This window comes from Telopea speciosissima, unplaced genomic scaffold (genome assembly GCF_018873765.1).
Source record: "Telopea speciosissima isolate NSW1024214 ecotype Mountain lineage unplaced genomic scaffold, Tspe_v1 Tspe_v1.0404, whole genome shotgun sequence".
Taxonomy (NCBI): Eukaryota; Viridiplantae; Streptophyta; class Magnoliopsida; order Proteales; family Proteaceae; genus Telopea; species Telopea speciosissima.
Genome location: NW_025317740.1, coordinates 11,960 through 34,033, shown reverse-complemented (window position 1 = coordinate 34,033; position 22,074 = coordinate 11,960). Strand labels below are relative to the sequence as shown.

General features: G+C 40.9%; 1 protein-coding gene across 1 annotated transcript; it reads left to right on the top strand.

The window, feature by feature from the left end:
* The first annotated feature begins 992 nt into the window (after nt 1-992).
* On the top strand, nt 993-19,085 carry LOC122648054. The gene is made up of 3 exons (XM_043841324.1): nt 993-4,303; nt 18,533-18,634; nt 18,756-19,085. The coding sequence occupies exons 1-3, from the start codon at nt 1,338-1,340 to the stop codon at nt 18,967-18,969; spliced, it is 3,282 nt and encodes a 1,093-aa protein (XP_043697259.1). The 5' UTR covers nt 993-1,337; the 3' UTR covers nt 18,970-19,085.
* The last annotated feature ends 2,989 nt before the right edge of the window (nt 19,086-22,074 follow it).

Below are 22,074 nucleotides of genomic sequence, written 5' to 3'. Positions count from 1 at the left end.
CATCTAGTGACTCAAATGTTTACAAATATTCTAATAATAATTACTCCGATGTCTAGGATCGACCCCACTCATAGTCCGATGGAGCCGACATGCATTGTTCTTCGACTATAGGACAAATGAATGCCACGTCATAGTATGGGAGAAGAAACGACTGAGACTAATGAGGAGAAAAAAACCCAAAAAAACCGAGACTAACGAGTTTTGGTATTTATAAAGCTACTTTTGAAAAAAGAAACTCGATATCTCGTGAGATTTTGATTTTGTCTTGAAATATCGCGAGATGGTCAAAATTTCGACCGAGTTTTTGCATTTTTTTGATTCGAGCTGCAGTTTCGTTTCGGTCAGGCCGAGATACTCGAAATATTCGAGATCTCGACCAAGATTTCGTGAGATTTAGTACTATGCCACAGAGAGCTACCGACTCTGGTCTTAATTTCAGTCAGATCTCGTCGAAACAGTGTATTTTTATTGAGTGAGTTGGTACCTTTTTCGCTGAAACGAGATATTGGACCAAGATTTCTGCGAGATGCCGAAATTTTGGCTGAAACCATGTAATGTTTTGGTATCACATGTGGTCTCGACTCGACCCTTGTTGAAACCAAAAAAATCACCGAGATCCTGCGAGACTTCGAACCATGATGTGAACAGAGTGTATAACCATCTGGTAAACATTATGTCCTGTCTGGTCAAAAGTTAATGCTCCAAAGGTTCCAACCACTAGCTGTTCAGGATTTTTGATAAGTAGGCTTTTGGAGTAGGAGATCAACAAAATCAACAAAGGTGTATTGATTGATATACACAGCACATCATTGTCCCTTGTATATGCCGGAGAAGAAACAGATCATATTCTGCTTATGAGAGTCTGGATGTTTAATATCATTCACTCTTTTCAGATTAGTTGTGATACTCCCAAAATGCATTTATACTGAATAAAAAGAGTGTAAAATAGTTGTGTTTTATAATGCTGCTGGTAAGTGTCCAGACATTTGAGTTGTATTCTCTGAGCCATTAATGCCCTGGTTTCCAACCTGCTGAAATAGGAGTTGTTAATGACTTTTTGAGCTAGATCACCTTTGAGTTAGCTTCCTACAAATCTATGGTGCTTTTTACTTGCTCAAAACATATGTGGCCATTTGGCATTTCTACTTGGCATATTCTATCATTTATTCTCTATTGTAGACTGTAATTTGTCTCCTTTCTCATTCATTGTCAGGTATTTTCTTGTCACATTTGTTACCTTTGATCCTGATGTGCGCTGGAAAGTTGTTGCACCCATTTTTCCGCCTCTGCAAGGTCCTGACCAAAGGAACCAGTTGGGTTCTGGACCTCATGTGAAAATGGATGGTCTCGATTTGGTTCCTTTACCACCTGCTATTACATTCCATGCTGATCCACAAAATACACAGAGGAGTCATCCTCCTGAACATATGTATTCTACAAATTCATTAACTGCCAGCAGTACTTCTGGGTCAAATTTTCAACAACATTCTCAAACAAGGACCTCAATGAATAAAAGGACCAAAGCTGCCAAGGAATCTGGCACTTCCACCCTGCAGAATTCTCTTATGACCAATGATACCACTGCTTTGATCCCGGATGATTCTAATGTGAGTGTTTCAGCTCAACAAGTTAAGAATACTTCCAAATTCAATAAGGCTGTGAAGAAAAACTCAAGGAAGAAGGCAAAAAAGAAGGGAAAACAATTCAAGAAGCCCTCATGCAGCACTGACTGTACTGAACCTGAAGCTTTTTGTGAAGAAGGTGTCTGTAGCAGTTCTACTGTCTGTAGCAGTTCTACTTCTGAATCTTGTGCTAACAATGACCGGGTTAGTGGGGTTGGAGTGATTTCCGAGAATAGGTCGACTGAGAATGCAATTACTCCTGTGGTGTCTTTTCAGGAGATTAGTGTGAATACAAACAACAGTGAGTACGATAACAGTGGTCTATTTAACCATTCTGCAACAACTAGAGTGTGCTCATCTTACATCAGTGAGGTGAATGAGTCTGAAGCTTTGGTGCCTTTACTACCCCAGGAGTCTACAGGTGAACATTTACTAGTTAATCGTGAGAGTCAGATGAAAGCCACAGAAACACGATTTTCTACCGACAATGGGGAAACAGTGGATACCTGTCTGAAGGGGACCAGCTATTGTGAGGATACATCTTTGGAAGTCTTCTCTGATATAAACAGCACTCCTGTATTGGATTCATTTTCTGATGGTTGGAACAGTGATTATAGTACCAATGGGGGTGATGTTGAAGAAAAGTCCTGTGTCAGAGAAGTTAGTGCAAGTAGTCCGTCAGAATCACTTGGGTACAGTAATAGTGATAGTTTGTCGCATAATGCTAGAAAGGGATGTCTTTCTCGTGGAAACTCTTCAAAGGGGTCAGTGGATGCCTATAATCTTGCTGAAAGAATGAAAAGTGGAACTCAGGGCTGTAGCAGCAGTGATGGGAATTCATTTATACCAGGCAAGAGGGGTCGACAAGAAAGAAAACTATCTGGGCACAGATTCAGCAGCAGCAGCGGATGTTTACAAGGTCGTACAGGAAAAGAAAATAATCATTCTGTTTGGCGGAAGGTCCAGAGGAATGATGCAGATGGACACCTCTGTGAACCGAAGAATGTGGACTTTGTTGATTTGCAGTTTGATAATGCTTCCAAAGAGGCTCCCTTGCTTAAAAGGGGTTCAAATGCTTCTGATTCAGATATATTAAAATCAGAAGAGAACGAGAACTTAAAGGTCAAGGTTTCTGAAAAGTTGAAAAGAAAACCCAGTGCATGCTTGAAGCCAGAGTTCAAATACTATCCTAGGAACGGACTCAATGCTTGTAAAATCACCTCAAATAGGTCTGCAAATGTTAATATGCAACAGAAGGATGCATCAGATATCCTATTTCAGGTGCAGTCAAATTCTCATTGTCACTTTGAATGTGTTAGCACCAACCTTCAAGCAGATGGAGTTGACTGCATTCCTCCAGAAAGAATTCAAACTTCTCAAGATTGTCCAGAAGAAATGAACCAATGTGGAAGTGCCTGTACTATCAATGATCATGCAGAACAAAACCAAAATAGTACATCATCTAGGAGTAGTGATTCTGTGGACAAGTCAAATCTGCTAGAAATGCAGTCTCCAGTTGACGTTCAGCTTCCAGTAATTAATGGACTTGCCAAATCGGAAACAAATAATCCTCCTGAGGATTACAACATGCAAGAACATAGTTCTGGGTCAATCTTGCAGAAGTGGGTACCTGTTGGGAGGAAAGATGCTGAGTTAAAGAGCATGAGGATACCTGCCAATGCATCAGTATCAGCTCTTGAGGAATCAGTTACAGATAAATGGAATTCGCAAAGCAGTGTAGGAGAGGAATTAAGTTCCAGTTGTGAAACTCCTCTTCCTTTAATGGATGTTGGTAATGCATCTCTTGGGAAGGATTCTGGGAATATTAGTGATTCACTTTCTGATGATGAAGTCGGAATTCTGAAGCCCATAAGCCATAACACTTGCATATACAGTGAGCGGAGTAGAATGCATGATGTAGCAAACTGTGTTTCAGCTGATCTATACAAAGACTGTAGGAGTTCTGCATTGAAGACTGATTCACTTAAGATAATGCAAGCAGTAAAAGATGCCTATAGGTTACAATTAGCTTCTGAAGCTGTTCAATTTGCTACTGGTAGTCCTCTTGCGGAGTTTGAGAAACTTCTTCATTCTGCTTCCCCAGTCATTGCCCAGAGATACAGCATTCAGCAATGTCAGACTTGCTTGCTAGAGCGCGTTGGTGCTTCCCTGTGCAAGCATCAAATGCCAAATGTGTCTTTGGGAGGCCTTTGGCAGTGGTATGAGAAGCATGGGAACTATGGTTTGGAAGTTAAGGGAGAGGACTATCTGAACTCAAAGAGATTGGGTATTGATCGTTTTGAGTTCCGTGCCTATTTTGTTCCATATTTGTCAGCAGTTCAGTTGTTTAGTAAATGTAGGAATCATCCGATGAATAATAGCACTGGGATTTCCTCTCCTGAGGTCTCTGAAGCTTGTGAAATGAATGAAGCATCAGAAAGTTCCTCAAATATAGGCCAACATCCGATTTTTTCAGTACTTATACCTGAACCTTACAGACAGGACGACAAATGCTCATCACAACCTGTGAGTCTATCATGTCTGTCAGAGTCTTCGTCAACACATATCAGAGATTTGTTAAATGATCATTCATTTGGTTCTGCATGCTGTGATGATCCTGAGCTCCTTTTTGAATATTTTGAATCCGAGCAACCTCAACAAAGACAGCCATTGTTTGAGAGGTAAGCCCCTTTTTGCCCCAATATTTTCCTTAATAGTAACCTGCCAGCACTTGCTTTTCGGTTCAATAGCAGTCAATGACATACACTGAATTTCCTTCTGCAAAATATGACAGACTTCTCTGCTGACTCAAATTCCTAGTACCTTGATTTTATTATTCATAGAAGAAACTCTTTGAAGCTTTTTGTGGTTCCTTTTACAAGCAGTTCACATGAATTGTTATGGTAATGGTATAACTTTTCATATTTGTAGTACGGATGAGAATAAAATTTCAGGTTCACTACTTTTGGAGGGGTAATTAAGAGGAGAAGTGACATATAATTGGCCTCGCATACAAATTATCCCTGCTTGAATCTATTTAAATGCAAGTAGATAGGTTAATGATATCGGTCACCCACATCAATTATTTTTTATCCTAAAGATATGAGCTGTTCTAGAAATAGGTTTTGACTTTTTAGTACAGATTGGCAAGAAGGAAAAATCAGTCGATAAAAAAAATATTACATATACTTTGTGTCATTGATCAACACTAGTATAATTGAATAGAGAAGGAGCCAATAGAAATATCACTGAGACAATAAATAGAAGTCAGCTATATCAAGTAACCTTGTCAAGAAGTAAATGCATACTGTTGTATGATTATTTGATATAAGCAACTATTTCCATAATACACACAAAATGTAGAACAAAGCAAGAAATATGGAGGTGCAGACAAGGTTTAAAGTATCGGGTATCGTATCGGTCGGATGATTTTAAGAGACGTATCGTATCGGAGATACGTATCGAACAATACAAATACACATAGAAATGGTCAAGATACACATGGAAATACACTTTTGGAACAAAAAACAATATAAATAAGCAATATATAACAAGTGTCATGCATAAACACTAAAATGGTGAATAATGTATAACCAAACAAGTGCATTAAATTGAAATTGTTATAAAAGATGTGGTTTCTTACATGTTGTAATCGTCTAGAGCCATGAAGAGTATTGGATGATGCAAAGGATGATGTTGTAGTACTCCTTGATTCGTTTTTTTAGTCTAAAAGTGTGAAATACCAAGATTAAATGCAAGATTTTAGACTCCTGGTTGAGAGTTTTCCTTCATTTTTTCGTTAAATTAGGAGTTGTATCGAGTCTGTGAGTGAAAATGGCTTTTTTTATGGAATGTATTGATGGGCCGATACGTATCGATACATATCGATACGTATTAAACCATCCACAGAACCCTTTACTGGACATATCGATGGTATCGATACGTATCGGCTGATACATTTAGATACAATCCAATTTTTTTTTTAAAAGAAACGTATCGGCATGTATCGTATTGGTATCGACCGATACCGATACGTATCAGTCCATATCGTATTGTATCCGTACTTGCAATCAGGAAATGAGCGAAGGCGCTGGCACGTTCCAGAGCGCCGTAGCGGGTTAGACATTAAGTGATGTCTCAACTTGGGAATGAAGGAACGTACTCCGAGAAGCAATTAGGTAGGTAGCCTTACATTCAGTTCTAGCTCGGGTGGGATCAGGGAACAACCGGTGGAGCCATCAGCGTGACAAGCCCTTCTATAAAGCCTGCAGCTCAGGTTCATCAGAGAATAATAGGCTTTAAACCATGGGTGCAGAAATTGTATATTTCTTATGGGTCTTTAGGAAATTCATTATGCCAAGCCAACCAAAAAAATATGTAAAATCGAAGTAGTTCTTCTTCAAAGGTTAATAAGAAAAACCAGGAGATGGACTTCCAACTCTAGATCGTTTGATGTGATTTGGAAAGCCATCTCCTTTGATGTGTCCACTAAGCTCAGTAGTATCCGTCAGAGGCACTGCCAGAACAGCCATAGAAATAGGCACATTTTGACTTTTTGGGGCCTTGACTCTGCCCTTTTGGGGTCCTATCCTCCTCTGCGTAGGCTGGTAGTCCACTTCCCCTTCCCCCTCTCTTCCTTTCTTCTTTCTCCCCCCCCTCCCCTTCTTTTCCTCTTCTCTTTCTTGTACATTGATTCTTTGGTTCGCTTCTCCCTGCCCCCTCTTGGGGTTCGGTAATATATTTATTTACCGGAAAAAAAGAAAAACCAATGTAAAGCTTGGGCCACTTCCCCACTGTTGGTCATTTCAGCTCTAAAGCTGCCTGGAACCTTATTAGATCCAGCAGACCCCCGGCCCCTTGGAGGAAGCCTCTCTAGTTCAAGCTTTATATTCCCCGCCATTGCTACACAATCTGGCGTGTCTTCACAAACTGCCTTCCAACGCAGTCCTTTCTTAGCCACCGCCAGATCCAGGTCTCTCCTTTGTGCAGCTGTGCTGCCTATGCGGGAATGTTGTAGAAGACTTGAACCACCTTTTCTTTGCTTGCCCTCTCTCCTCTTCCATCTGGAATGACATCCTTGCAAAATGTTGCCTTGGAGGCGGAAAATTCTTCCCTTCTCCAGGGAGTGGATTTGGATAGACATCAGGTTCAAGAACTTGGTTTCGGTACTGGTTTTGCTCAGCCAGAAAACTGAGTTGGGCCGAGATCTCGGTAAGTTGGTGCTTTTTTTTAAAAAACTTGGTAGCTGGTTTCGGTGGGTTTTTGACCAAGTTTGGTCATGGAACTTGGTATACAGCCTATTATGGGTCATTTAAACACAATGGCACTATCAGATTGTCCAAAATCAAAGTCCAAATAGGAGTTTCACTTCGGACCCTAGTTTGGTAGGCTACGATGTACTAATAGGCACTATTCTACACATAATTTAGTATTAGAAAGCAATCAAAATATACAATTAATATAAAACAACTTAAATAAGCATTACAAATGTAAAAGTGTAAAATACATCAATCTTACCATATACATCTATCATGCCAAGCCATTTTGCCGCAACATGTAAGCCTCTGAATGTGCCACATAGGATTCCCATGTCATAGTGCTATTGAAGAATCGCACGTAGTCTTGCACACAAGTCATATAAGTGTTGTCATCAACTAACCAAAGGTTCCCTATCCTAGGGTATGGAAGAGGCGGTTGCGATGAGATCGATCCACTGCTACTGCCATCACCAGGCTATTGAAATACCATCAGCATGTATGGCTTGGTTGGATGCAGCTTCTTCGCACAATCCGACGAATTTCCAGTGGAAAATGGGAGCAAAACCATGCAATTTGGGTGCGTGTATGTTCTCTGCCGAGATCAACGAGATCTCAATTGGTCTCGGTCGACATGTGCATTATTTATACAAGGCCAGATGCTTAATTGAACCGAGATATTGTAAATTTGTAATCCTTTAGTATCGCCCCTAATCTCATCTCGCCATCTCAAAAAAATGAATTATTAGTGAGATCTCACCAAGATCGGTGAGATCTCGCTGAGTTCTTGTTCCATGGTAGACATGGCTTTTGGTGGCTCCTCTGTTTGTGACACAGTCGGAAAGCTGACCTTTTGTGCAGCCATAAATCATAGTTGGATGGAGCGTAACATCAAGAAATGGATATCCAACTCTCGGCCTCCTCGTCAGATTTGGGACTCCATTTCCTTTGACATCAAAGCCAAGCTTTCTATTGTTTCTTCTTCTTGTAATGATGCCCCAAGGAACATGCATGTTGTTGTATCCTTGGGTCTCCCCATCCCCTCTTCTTTCCAGCACTCCGCCTGCCCTGTTTGAGGCTGAGTCTGCTTGTGCAATTGAATATTTTCCTTCTCTCCCCTTTTCAGTGGCTTCTGTAGTCCTCTTTTTTTTTGGTAATGAAGCTTTTATTTACCCAAAAAATAAAAGAAAAACCAGTGTATGGTTTCTAAGTCAAATGTGGTGGGCTAGGAGGTTGGCAGCCATCAGACCTAGAAGTAGGAGACATGCAAAAAGAAGATATTAGAGCTAGTTTCTTAATGAATCAGATAAGGAGAGAGATTGGGTGGGGAGAGATAGAGAAAGAGGCAGAGGCATGTGGCTATTAAGATTGTTAGGTAATTTTTTTGGGTGTGGGTGGGGGGTGGGGGTGGGGGTGGGGAGGGGGGAGAGGTAGTGAGGTAGAGAGAGTTCATATGCCAATGATAGGAGAGAGAGAGAGAGAGCAATACAATGGTAAAATCCATTTAAAACAAAAGAAGAAAAAATTAAATGTGGTTTGAGCATTTGGGGGGGGGAGCCATGGGAGTGAACCAACTCCAAGGGCTATTGTTTTTTTGGGGGGGAGGGGAGGGCAAGAGAGAGTCAAAGTCGTGTAGAGAGCTAGTTCAGAATCAGAGATTGAGTAATGATGTTAGTTATCATTATGACAGAGGTATACTTTATTTATGATGACAATTACAACCCAAGGGCAATAGTAAAAGAGGGAGAATAATAAAACCCCAAAGTAACCTAAGGTAAAGCAATAATATTCCAATTCCACAGTTCTCAACACTCCCCCTCAAGTTGGTGCAAATATAACAAACATGTCCAACTTGGAGACCAGTGCGTGGAACACCTTACAATTAAAGCCCTTAGTGAATACAACAGCTTGTTGATTAACAGAACTAACAAATGGAATGCAGATGACTCCTTGTTCAAGCTTCTCTTTGATGAAGTGTTTGTCAATCTCAACATGTTTTGTTCTTTCATGCTAGACAGGATTGTGAGCAATACTAATGGCAGCCTTGTTGTCACAGTAGAGGCGCATAGGATCTTCAGAAAAAATTCCCAAATCACTCAATAATCCCTTGAGCCACATGAGTTCACAAATCCCTTATGCCATGGCACGTAATTCGATTTTTGCACTGGAGCTAGAGACGATTGACTGTTTCTTGCTACACCACGTGGCAAGATTTCCTGCAATAACCGGAAGTGGATTGCTTATCATCTATGGATCCAGCCCAATCAGCATCTGTGAATATTTCCTACCTTAGGTTCCCATTGTTGGAGAAGAGAATTCCTTTTCCAGCTCCCAGGGGCAGATTTTAAATACGTCAGTATACGATGCACTGCATCAAGGTGAGATGTCCTGGGATCATGGGGAAATCTACTGATGATGCCCACAACATAGGCAATATCGGGTCTAGTTACTCTAGTATGAGACAGGTAAATCAGCCGTCCAATTAGTCTCTGGTATTGTTCTCTGTCAACAGGATCACCCATGTCACCACTGCAGGCTTGCAAACCAAGATGTCATTTTCTTGGAGAAGGTCTAAGACATACTTCTGTTGTGAGATGAAAATGCCCTTATCTTACCTTACAACTTCAATTCCTAGAGAATACCAAAGAAATCCGAGATACTTATTTTCAAACTCCTTTGCAAGTAGTGATTTTAGATGGGAAATTTCATCATTGCTATTCCCAGTGATCACTATATCATCAACATACACAATGAGGGCTCTGATCTGGGTTCCATCTCTTTTCACAAAAAAAGTATGGTCAGCCTGACTCTGTCGATATCCAAACTTCTGCATGGCTTTCAAAAAATGACCAAACCAGGCCGTAGGAATTTTTGGGACCATATAGGGACTTCTTTAACTTGCAACCATGGACAGCAGCAGAAGGGAATGAAGAGCCAGGAGGCAGGTCGATTTAGACTTCTTCAAGGTCTCCATTCAAGATAGGGAAAATCTGATTGGATATAACTAGTGCAGGATCTGATTAATATGAAATTAACACAGGCAAAATCTGGTTAAGATTCTACTGTAAGGAGGAAGTCAACACCATGGAACAAGAACTTGGCTAGATCTCGCCGAGATCTCTCTAAAAACTCGCTATTTTATGATGGTGAGACGAGATACTATGCAATACGAAAATATTACATCATCTTGCTGAGATCTCAGGTCAACTCGATTGGGCCAGCCTTTATATAATTCCAGATCTAGACTGAGACCAGTTGAGATCTCGCTGGTGTTTGCAGAGAACACCCACCCACCCCCCCCCCCAAAAAAAAAAATTGCATGGTTTTTGTTGGATTTTCCACCGGAAATTCGTTGGATTGCACGGAGAACCTGCATACAACATCAAATTTGTTACATCTACAACAAATTCAAAGAAGTTTGAAGAAGTTTGGTGGATTACAAGGTAAACCATTTTTTCCCAAAAAATGTGTTCAAATCTTGGTGGTTGGGTGTCAAATTAATATATGTTACACATCTTTGGCCGATCTGACTTCATGGAGTCCAATTTTTGTTAGTTATTTTTTAAAATTTTCTGGAAAAAAAATGAATTTCTTGCAAAAAAAAATTGAAAAAATAAGGTCATATTCTTGGACGACATATTCACAGTCCCAACCCAGCCATATATGCCGATGGTATTTCAACAGCCTGGTGGCAGTAGCAGTGGACCGATCTCATCGCAACCGCCCCTTCCATACCCTAGGATAAGGCACCTTCAGTTAGTTGCATAGTTATCAAGGCGACCATGGCATTTGAGGGCCTTCCTAAGCGCCTTGGTGATAGGGCGGCCGCCAGGCGTTGCCTTGGCGAACAAGGCGTTCTAGTGTTCTTTTTTTTTAATTTTTTTATATAACATTTTATTTGGCACAAATAGCATATTAATTTTTATATAATTCTACTTATATACTAAATAGGTATGAAAGAATTTCAGTACATAATCAAGGAATTGCAAAATAGCATAATCACAGAATTACAAAATTAGTGAATCAAATAATCACATAATTACAAAATCAATGAATCACATAATTACTTACTCACATAATGGCAGAATTACAAACTCACATAACCACAGATTAAATAGTTACATAATCGCAGACTGCATAACTTATAATAACAGATGCATTTCATAAATTATACTAAGAAATGCACAATTTACATTGAATAACAGAAATTACAGCAGCAGCTACTCCGGCAGCAGCCAAAGCCACCGACCACCACTAGCAGAAGCCAGCCATAGAAGAAGAAGGTATAGGTATAGGAGAATAAGAAAAAAAAAAGGTAGAAGACGGTCAGACATGGAACTAAGAAGAGGAAGAAGCTACAAGAAGAAAAGGAAAAAATGCAGCTGCCAAAGCCACTGGCCACCACTAGCAGAAGCCAGCCATAGAAGAAGAAGGTAGAGGAGAAGAAAAGAAGAAGAAGCTAGAAGAATAAAAGGAAAAAAAATGCAGGGCAGAAATAGGGTTTCAGACTGTTCAGGTAGAAAGAGCGGTTTAGACCATTCAAGTAGAAAGCGGGTTTTCTTTTCAGAAGGAAAAAAAAAGAAAACAGAAACAGGAGAAGGATGGAAGAACTTGAAGGACAAAAGAAGCCAAAAGAAGAAGAAAAGGAAGAAAGGAGAAAGAAAGTCGAAACATACCTGAAGAACTTGTTCGCGCTGAACAGTAGCAGCAGAAGCGGCATCTGCAGCGGCGTTGGCAGCAGCAACGAGTTCCTTCCCTTCTTTCTCTTCGCCTTTTTTTTTTTTCCATCCCTTCTTTCTCTCTTCGATCCCTCCTTTATCCGTGTTGTGTTTTAGGATATGATTAAATGTATCTGCAGTATATCTAATGTGGTATAAAATCCAATCTAAATGCTAAAAAGGGTATCATTCCTTTTATACAAAAGTATGAAATGATTTAGTGCATCTACAGTGTATTGAAGCTATATACACATCCAATAAAAACATTAGAAAAAGCATCAAATTAATATAAATTTAAAAAAAAAAAAAAAAAAAGCTTGATAGACGACGCCCAGGGAGCTTAGGCATCCCAAGGCGCCCTAGGCGACGCCCAAGGTCCCAAGGTACCCGCCTTAATGACTTAATGAAAGGCGACCAACCGCCCAGCCCTCAAAAAAAGCATGGACTCCTCGGCGACGCCTTGATAACTATGGTTAGTTGATGACAACACTTATATGACTTGTGTGGAAGACTACGTGCGATTCTGCAACAGCACTATGACATGGGAATCCTATGTGGCACATTCAGAGGCTTACATGTTGCGGGCTTTGCGGCAAAATGGCTTGGCACGATAGATGTATATGTTAAGATTGATGTATTTTACACTTTTACATTTATAATGCTTAGTTAAGTTGTTTTATATTAATTGTATGCTTTGATTGCTTTCTATCACTAAATTATGTGTGGAATAGGGCTTATTAGTACATCGTAGCCTACCTGTTGAATAATGTAAACCAGAATACCGTGGGGGTATTCTGGTCTTTTGGGAAGTTTATTTTATGTTTTTAAGTCTGTTTTGTTACTGCCTAGCTATGTCGGCTATGGCAGGGGTATTTTAGTCCTATATTTTTACTATTAAGCATTATAAATAAAGGTGTCTGGGTGATCACATTCGATCATTCAAGCTTTCCCAATTCTGGTTCTGATATTCTGATTTTGAACTTGGTATCAGAGCTAGGTTTTTAAGACCTTCTCGATTTTTAAAACCCTACCCCCCTTCCATCGATTCCCCTCTTCTATCCCCTTCATCGATTTCTTCTCTCTCTCTTCTTCCTCCTTCTTTGGTCCACTCAACCCTTCAAGGGCAGCACCCATGAGGTGATCCAACTATGGTTCGAGTGCTGCCCTCCCACCTCAATTTTAAAACCCTAATATCAGATCGATAGCTGCTGCAATTTTCCATCTCTGCGATTTAGGATTGCCTTAACTCTTGTGGAAATCGATCTCATAACAGTTGGGAGATCGATTGTTTTTTTTGGAGCATCACTGCAGGCCTACAGACAGCATCTATCCTATCTGAATTCTCACTGATTGAAGACCTCAAAGCTGCAGTCTATTTCCCCTTCTTATCGATCTCAACTGTTAGGGTTTTGGAAAACCCTGACACCTTATCGATTTGGTTCTTCTAGGCTGCTGTTTGGGAAGACTTTTTGAGGGATTATTCCCTGATTACATTGCTGCAATCGACCCTGTTTCAACACCAAATTACTGCTGTTTTTTGAAGATCAGAATTCTGTCCAATTCAAGATCGATTTCTGCAGAATTTTGGAAAATCAGTCTTTTTCTCAAGGATCGAAATCTGCCTTGCTGCCTTATGGGTGACTCAGAGGTTACCTCGGCTGCTTTTGGAGGAGATCAGACCAGGAATGATTTCCTGCCCTATGCTGCTGCCATCAAGCTTGATGGTACCAATTATCTGATTTGGGCCAGATCATTATCCCTGACTATGGCTGGCAGGGGACTCACTGGCCACCTTACTGGTACCACCAAACAGCCCACTGAAGAAGGGGCTCCCCGCACTAAATGGGCTGGCAATGATGCAATGGTGATGTCTTTTGTTCTGAATTCCATGACCACTGACCTCTCTAGTCAGTACCTTCTCCTTGACACTGCTACTCAGATTTGGACTGCTGTCAAGGGTACTTATGGTCGTTTAGGGAGTGGTGCTCAGGTTTATGAGGTCAGGAAGACTCTTCAAAACACTACTCAGAAGGAGATGATAGTCACTAAGTACTATGCTGCCCTCAAGTGCTTATGGCAGCAACTGGATCACTATGCTCGATTCCAGCCTACCACTGCTGCAGATATTACTGCCTACCATACCTATGTAGATCAGTTTCGGGTATATGACTTTCTGGCTGGACTTAATGATGATTATGACCCTATTCGGGTATAGGTTCTTGGTCGGGTTCCTTTCCCCACTTTGGAGGAAACCTTTTCATATGTACACAGTGAAGAGACAAGGAGGGCTGCTATGATGATTACTCCTAAGGTTGACAGATCAGCTTTACAGACTACTGGTTCCATCACTACTGACACTTCTGCTGATAATGTTGCTGCTACTGCTACTACTAAAGAGCCTGTGAAGTGTGATCATTGCCACAAACCATATCACACTAAGGCTCAGTGTTGGAAACTTCATGGGAATCCTGCTGATTTTGAGAGCAAATGTGGTCGTGCTAAAACTAAAAACAAGGCCAATCACACTGAAAGTGTGGCTCCAGCTCCCACTACTGACATCGGTTTCTCCCAGGACGAACTTCAAGCTCTCCGCCGTCTGTTGAACACATCTGCTGCCAATTCAGGTTCCTTCTTTGCCCGAACAGGTATTTCCTTTGCTGGTCATTGTGCATCAGTAGTCTCCACTTCTTGGATTATAGACTCTGGAGCTACTGATCACATGACGGGTTCCTCCAGTCTTTTTAACACATACTTTCCTGCTTCTGGTAAGGACAAAGTGAAAATTGCTGATGGGTCCCTCTCCTCCATATCTGGGAAAGGATCCATTGGCTGTTCCCCTTCTCTGACATTATCTTCTGTGTTACATATACCCAAGTTCACCACTAATCTTCTCTCCATTAGCAGTATCACCAAGTCTTTAAACTGTAAAGTGACTTTCTTTCCTACTCATTGTGTTTTTCAGGAACTAGACTCGGGGAAGACGATTGGATCGGGTAAAGTGCATGGTGGATTGTACCTGCTTGATGGAGATCCTGCATCTACACAGGCTATACCTTCTAGACTTTGTTCCCCGGCATCTTTCTCTTCTGAATTACACATATGGCACTCTAGACTAGGACATCCACCTTTAGGTACCTTATCTACTTTATTTGCAGCATTACGTAATACTTGTAATAAAGAAGACTTTTTTTGTGAGCCTTGTGTCTTGGCCAAACAGACACGTTCCAATTTTCCCATTTCTAATAAAAGATCATCTTCTTTATTTCATGTTGTTCATTCTGATGTGTGGGGTCCTAGTAGAAAAGTTTCACTTTCGGGTCATCGGTGGTATGTCACCTTTATTGATTGCTATTCTAGGTTTACTTGGGTCTATCTTATGCACAATAAAAGTGAGGTTTTCTCATGTTTTCAGCACTTTCACTAGCTGGTTAAAACTCAATTTCAGACCACTATTCAAATTTTACGGAGTGATAATGGGCGAGAGTATATGGAAGGTCAGTTCCAAAAATATCTAGCTGCCCATGGGATCCTCCATCAAACCAGTTGTGTTGATACTCCAGCCCAAAATGGTGTGGCTGAGCGGAAGAACCGCCACCTCTTAGAGGTAGCTCGTGCCCTTTTGTTTGCCCGGAACGTCCCTTCCATTTATTGGGGGGATGCTGTCCTCATTGCAACCTATTTAATTAATAGGCTGCCCAGTAGGGTCCTTAACTCTAGACCCCCTGTTGAGCTATTACTTGGCTCTTCCTCATTTGTTGTTCCACCCAAAGTGTTTGGCTGCGTTTGCTATGCCAGGGATACCAGGTCCTCGGGCAAACTTGACCCACGTAGTCTTCGATGCATTTTCTTGGGGTACTCAGCTACACAGAAGGGGTATAGGTGCTATCACCCTCCATCCCGCCGGACTTTTGTCAGCATGGATGTCGTGTTTCATGAGAGTGTCTCCTACTATGTGTCCCTACCTCTTCAGGGGGAGAGTGTTAGCGAAGATGTGTTGACTGTAGAGTCTCCACCTCCACTCCAGCCTGTTTATCTTGAGTCTGTTCAGCCTACTTCTAGTCCTCCCCTCGAGTCAGGGGGAGAGGCTTCTGTACAGGGGGAGCAGCCCACTCCAGCCCAGACTCCTGTCCAGAGGACCATTAGTGAATTTAAGAGGAGGATTGATGCTAGCAATATGAAGACCTATGGAAGGAAACATAAGTAGGTTCAATCAACCGTTGCTCCCGTACCCATCCAATTGCCAAACCTTGATCCAGAACCTGCCTCTCCACCCGGTAATATTTCTTCTCCTGAGTTGCCTATTGCCCTTCGCAAAGGTGTCAGGACTTACACTCAGCATCCTATATCTCATGTTGTTTCTTATGACTCCCTTTCCCCATCATTTCGTGCTTTTATTTCTTCCCTTTCTTCTGTTTGTGTTCCTAATAATTGGCAGGAAGCTCTATCAGATGGAAAGTGGAAGGCAGCCATGATGGAAGAAATGGAGGCTTTGAAGAAAAATAACACATGGGAGATTGTGGTTCTTCCACCTGGGAAGAAAACCGTTGGATGTAAATGGGTGTTTGTGGTGAAACAGAAGGTGGGTGGCACCGTGGATAGATATAAGGCACGACTCGTGGCCAAGGGTTTTGCTCAGACATACGGCATTGATTACCAGGAGACCTTTGCACCTGTTGCAAAGTTGAATACAGTTCGGGTGTTGTTGTCATGTGTAGTCAACCTTGGTTGGGATTTGCAACAGCTAGATGTTAAAAATGCCTTCCTAAATGGGGCACTGGAAGAGGAGGTATACATGGACATTCCACCTGGGTTTTCTTGTGACAGAAATAAAGGAAAAGTGTGCAGGTTGAAGCGTGCATTGTATGGGCTGAAACAGTCACCCCGGGCTTGGTTTGGTCGATTCCACAAAGCCATGATTTCTGTGGGCTATAAGCAGAATAATGCTGATCACACACTCTTTATCAAGAGGGTTGGTGAAAAACTCACTGTTCTTATAGTCTATGTTGATGATATAGTGGTTACTGGCAATGATGGTGATGAGATCAGACAGTTGAAGACCTTCCTTGGCCAGGAATTTGAGATTAGAGATCTAGGTAAATTAAGATACTTTCTTGGTATTGAAGTGGCCAGATCTTCAAAAGGCATATTTCTCTCCCAAAGAAAGTATGTCCTAGACTTGTTGGCTGAAACAGGTTTGCTAGGCTGCCACCCTTCGGATATTCCTATGGATCCTACTGTTCGGCTCAAGGAAAATGATGGTGAGCCTGTTGATAAAGGCCGGTACCAAAGACTTGTAGGGAAGCTGATTTACCTTTCACACACTCGTCCAGACATTGCTGTTGTTGTGAGTGCAGTGAGTCAATTTATGCATGATCCCTACACTTCTCATATGGAGGCTGTTCTTCGTATTCTACACTATTTGAAGTTGGCTCCGGGAAAAGGCATCCTTTTGTCTTCACATGGTCACCTACGGATAGAAGCATACACCGATGCTGATTGGGCTGGTTCTGCAGATCGGAAGTCTATTTCTGGGTATTGCTCCTTCGTAGGTGGAAATCTTGTCACCTGGCGTAGCAAGGAACAAAATGTAGTTGCTCGTTCTAGTGTCGAAGCTGAATTTCGAGCTATGGCACAAGGAATTTGTGAGTTACTTTGGCTTAAAGGGCTGCTACAAGATCTGGGTATTCCTATTCGCCTTCCTATGATGTTGTACTGTGATAACAAGGCTGCAATCAGCATACCACACAACCCGGTACAGCATGACCGTGCCAAGCATGTTGAGGTGGATAGGCATTTTATCAAGGAGAAATTAGAAGATGGGCAGATTTGTATTCCCTTTGTGACTTCTTCGGATCAGCTTGCTGATGTACCAAGGGACTGCCTGGAAAGTTATTTCATCCTAATCTAGTCAAGTTGGGCATGATCGACATCTTTGCTCCAACTTGAGGGGGAGTGTTGAATAATGTAAACCAGAATACCGTCTTTTGGGAAGTTTATTTTATGTTTTTAAGTCTGTTTTGTTACTGCCTAGCTATGTCGGCTATGGCAGGGGTATTTTAGTCCTGTATTTTTACTGTTAAGCATTATAAATAAAGGTGCCTGGGTGATCACATTCGATCATTCAAGCTTTCCCAATTCTGGTTCTGATATTCTGGTTTTGAACACTACCAAACAAGGGTCTGAAGTGAAACTTCTATTTGGACTTTGATTTTGGATAATCTGATAGTGTCATTGTGTTTAAATGGCCCAAAATAGGCTCTATACCAAGTTTCATGACCAAACTTGGTCAGGTTTATACTGAGTTTAAAAAAAAAAAAAAAGCACCAACTCGCCGAGATCTCACCAAGATCTTGGCCCATTTTGGTTTTCTGGCTAGGCGAACACAGTTTGACCTTGCAGATTCAATGATTTGGTTATATGACTAATGAAGGAGATTAGTTGCAAACTGTGGAACGTGAAGACCACAATCAAGAGATATAGAAGATATAACATGTACATTATGCTTCCTAGAAATTAATGAAAGGGAGTTGTCAACAAGCCTAACCTTATTTTTGCCTAAACACACAGAATAGGAGTCAAAACAATGACAACCAGTCATGTGGTCTCTAGCATCAGAATTGATGACCCAAGAAGCGGAAGCAACAGAAGTTGATGCATGGAAGGCGAAAGCCAAGGTACCCGACTGAGCAAATGAAGAGGTGTCTGTGGATGGAGAGCTGTCTAACTGCGCCATAACACTATTGAATCTTTTCCTGACCATAGCTATAGCGTTTGATTATTTACTTTTGGGTTTAATTAGTATCGTTTTACATCTTTTTTTGGTCTCTTGTGGTTATTCACATTAGCTGGAGATGCAACTTGAGAATTAGCTGTTGTTTCAAGTTGCTTTCATCTTTTGATTTGGAACTAACTCTTGATCCTTCTCTTGTCTACCTAGGGTAAAAGAGTTGGTCAGAGGTGGAACTTCAAATTGCCGAGCTTATGGAGATCCAACAATGCTAAACTCCTTGGGTCTGCATGATCTGCACCCCTCTTCTTGGTTAGTAAAAGAACTACAACCTTGTCAGCTGTCCATATTCTGAAAATTGATGCTTGAAGTGACATTACATGGAATACAGTATGAGATTTGACTCAAACCTTTTGACATCATTGCATTTCAGGTATTCTGTTGCTTGGTATCCTATTTATAGGATACCAGATGGTAATTTTCGTGCTGCTTTCTTGACTTACCATTCACTTGGCCATTTGGTTAGCAGAAGTGCCTCATCTGATTCGTTTGGTGGGGATAATTGTATAGTTTCTCCTGTTGTGGGTCTTCAAAGTTACAATGCTCAGGTACATATGATTTTGTGCACTTTTCCGCTCATGTCCTGAATCAATTACCTGCAGATTAATTATCGTCATGGTGTTGGAGATGCTCCTAACATCATTGTTTCTTTTGAAAACATTGCATTGATTAACCTGTCAAATCCTAAGAATTTGTTTTGATATTATTTGAAGACTTTAGGTGTTGAAAAATTGTTGATTTATTAGGTTTTCTTCCATGTGAAAAGTCTCTTGTTAATTTATTTTGGAGTTCAATTCTCTCTTCCTACACTGTCACATTAGATAGCTTTTGCATTGGGATCTCTTTTGTAATATTGTGTCCAATTTAGCTTGAACTTTACCTGCTTCCCATATTACCTATTTCTGTTGAATTTTGGTTTCATTTTTTGTTGATTCTGTTTCTTTTTCCCTCCTCGGTTCTGGGCTTGGTTGAGGAGGTCTATTATTATGTCTAGCTCTGTCAAAGTTATCCTTGTGAATTTGTTATTCTGAATCTTCTTATCTTTCTGGGATAATTATGATTGTCTAAGTTGTCTGCCACAATATTGGAACATGAGAATTTTTCTTTCTGACTAACTTTGCTAGATCATCGAAGTGAAATAACCATGATAAACTTGAGAGATGTATAGTTTTATTGTTATTGTAATCTTTTACTTGAAAAATTTATGTTCTTAGAATGAAAATAGATGAAAATGTTAGCAAAAGCCATAGTTTAGGATTAATGTTGCAAGGCAGGCTTTCTTTCAAGGTCCAGCAATAGTTAATAAATACGGGTATGGATATATATGGGTATTAAACGGACCTAGACTTCAATACTTCCAAAATTTTGACGTAAAAAAGCACATGGCAATAATTCAGTGCGTGTTTAATACAATTCCTTTCTTAAAGATCTGGGAGCAAAACATAGGGGCATATGTTAACTACATGATGCAGATACACTACCTTGGGCCGACCCAAACCCATTTGGGTATCCAGACGGAGACGAACCAGCTCCAGTTTTATTTATAGTTCAGTAGGATATTTTACTTTATGGTCTATTTTGTAATTGGGTTGATTAGGAGTTTGATTTTTTTTAATTGTCGTTGATGGAGTCATGGTAGAGTTAGAGTTAGGATTTTATTTCTAAAGTCCAAGATAGAGTCAAGTTCTATTTTAGAGTTACGTTAGGAGTCTTTTATTTTCATCTTTAAAATACCAGCTTGTACCGAGAAAGACAGATTGGATATGGAATAGTTGAGTTATGGTTTGAAGCCAGTGTACCTGTGCGTGTGCACTCTTTCCCCCCCCCCCCCTTTCTTCTTATGCGAATTCTTCTCTCTCCCCTGGAATTCTGATTCTTCTCAGGTTTTCCCTCTCCTCCTAACCAGCTCTCCTCCAATTTGATATCAGAGCCGAAGGATCCATCGTCCTTCCCAATCAATTTTTCTCTTCCCTCTTTCTCTGTTCAACATCCAACACATCCCATCCCAGCGCTTTACAGCACAGCAGCATCCATTCCTCAACTCTTTCCAACTCCAACAAGCAACCCCATCTTCGTTTTCATTCCCCACTGTAACTGCGAGCAATATATATACATATATATATATATATATATATATCGTTTCTGTTGCAAAACAGAGATATCGACTCAAAAACCCTAACCCATCCCCTTCCTGCAGCAACCCTCTCTCTCCCATCTCCCGCTGAAACCCTACACCACCCCATTCTGTCAACTTCCACTGAAACCCCCTCCCCTTCAGCCAAACCCCCTTCAACTTTCACTGAAAATCACCCCAATCCATCAACTTAAAAAAAAAAAGCTCACTGTTGATTCCAGCGACAACTTCCCTCACAGCCTTTCCTTATTTTTTGTCCTTCCTCGATCGAACCCCCTCTCACGCCCAGGATTCTGCCAAAAAAAAGAAAAAGAAAGGCGAGAACAAGAGAGAATAGAGAGAGACAGAGAACATAAAAAAAAGGAGAAAACTCCTACCTGGTTCAAAGCTGCCGCTGCCTTCTTCCATCGAAGTCTCCGTCCTTGGCTGAAGTCCAAGTGCGTGTCGAACTCCACTACCGCAAGATATCCCCACTGCGATAAGTCCCCTCTTTGTTATTTTCCTTTTCCCAGTCCCTCACGATTCCTTTTTGTTCTTTATTTTCTTTAATTTTTTCTTTTTTCCCCAAATTATCCCCTGTTCTCCTTTTATTCACTTTACCCCTTATTTTACATTACTTCCTAGTTTGCCCTTACCGTTTTAATTTAATTCCTCCTCCAATTCTATTCCCCATTTAACTTCTTAGTAACCCTTCCAGATTCCTTTAATTACAATTCTGCCATCATCTTATTTACTTCAGGTTATTTACCCATAAACCCACTACATCTTGGAAGTTGATCGGTACGATTTACTCCTTTCAATTAGCGATGGGTTCCGTAAATTGCAAACAGAACTTTCTAATTTGATGACAGGTTTTCGGGAGCTTGCCAATATTAGCAACAATTTCTATGATAAGATGTCAAGCATGATACAATCTTCAGAATCCGGATCAGATGTGGAAGAAAATGTGGACAATGAAAGCGACGATCAAACTGAAGTGCACGGTCCGATCTAGGTTATAGTTCAAGAATTGATCAACGGTCCGATTTCAGTTGCGAAACCCCACGAGCAGATTCCCATTGAAGAGACGTTGTTTGCTACCGACCATCGGATGATCGTAACGGTTGATCATGAGATGCGTTGGATCATCGCCCTATCAAAGCTGATGTGTGTGGATATCGATCGAGTGGTGCTGATTCTCTCGTTCTACAAAACTCGTGGACGAGTTTTTCTCAACACCAGGGGTATTGATGCAGATACACTACCTTGGGCCAACCCAAACCCATTTGGGTATCCAGACGGAGATGAACTGGGTCCAGTTTTATTTATAGTTCAGTAGGATATTTTACTTTATGGTCTATTTTTTAATTGGGTGCATTAGGAGTTTTATTTATTTTATAATTTCTTTTATTGTTGTTGATGGAGTCGTGGTAGAGTTAGAGTTAGGATTTTATTTCTCAAGTCCAAGATAGAGTCAAGTTCTATTTTAGAGTTACGTTAGGAGTCTTTTATTTTCATCTTTAAAATACCAGCTTGTAACCAAGAAAGACATTGAAATCTGGAATAGTTGAGCTATGGT

Bases quoted from the DNA above. Each gene is read 5' to 3' on its own strand.
- LOC122648054 (XM_043841324.1), top strand. From the start codon at position 1,338: ATGGATGGTCTCGATTTGGTTCCTTTACCACCTGCTATTACATTCCAT. The intron at 4,304-18,532 runs GTAAGCCCCTTT...TTGTCTACCTAG, and splicing joins AGACAGCCATTGTTTGAGAG to GGTAAAAGAGTTGGTCAGAG. The intron at 18,635-18,755 runs GTTAGTAAAAGA...ATTGCATTTCAG, and splicing joins GATCTGCACCCCTCTTCTTG to GTATTCTGTTGCTTGGTATC.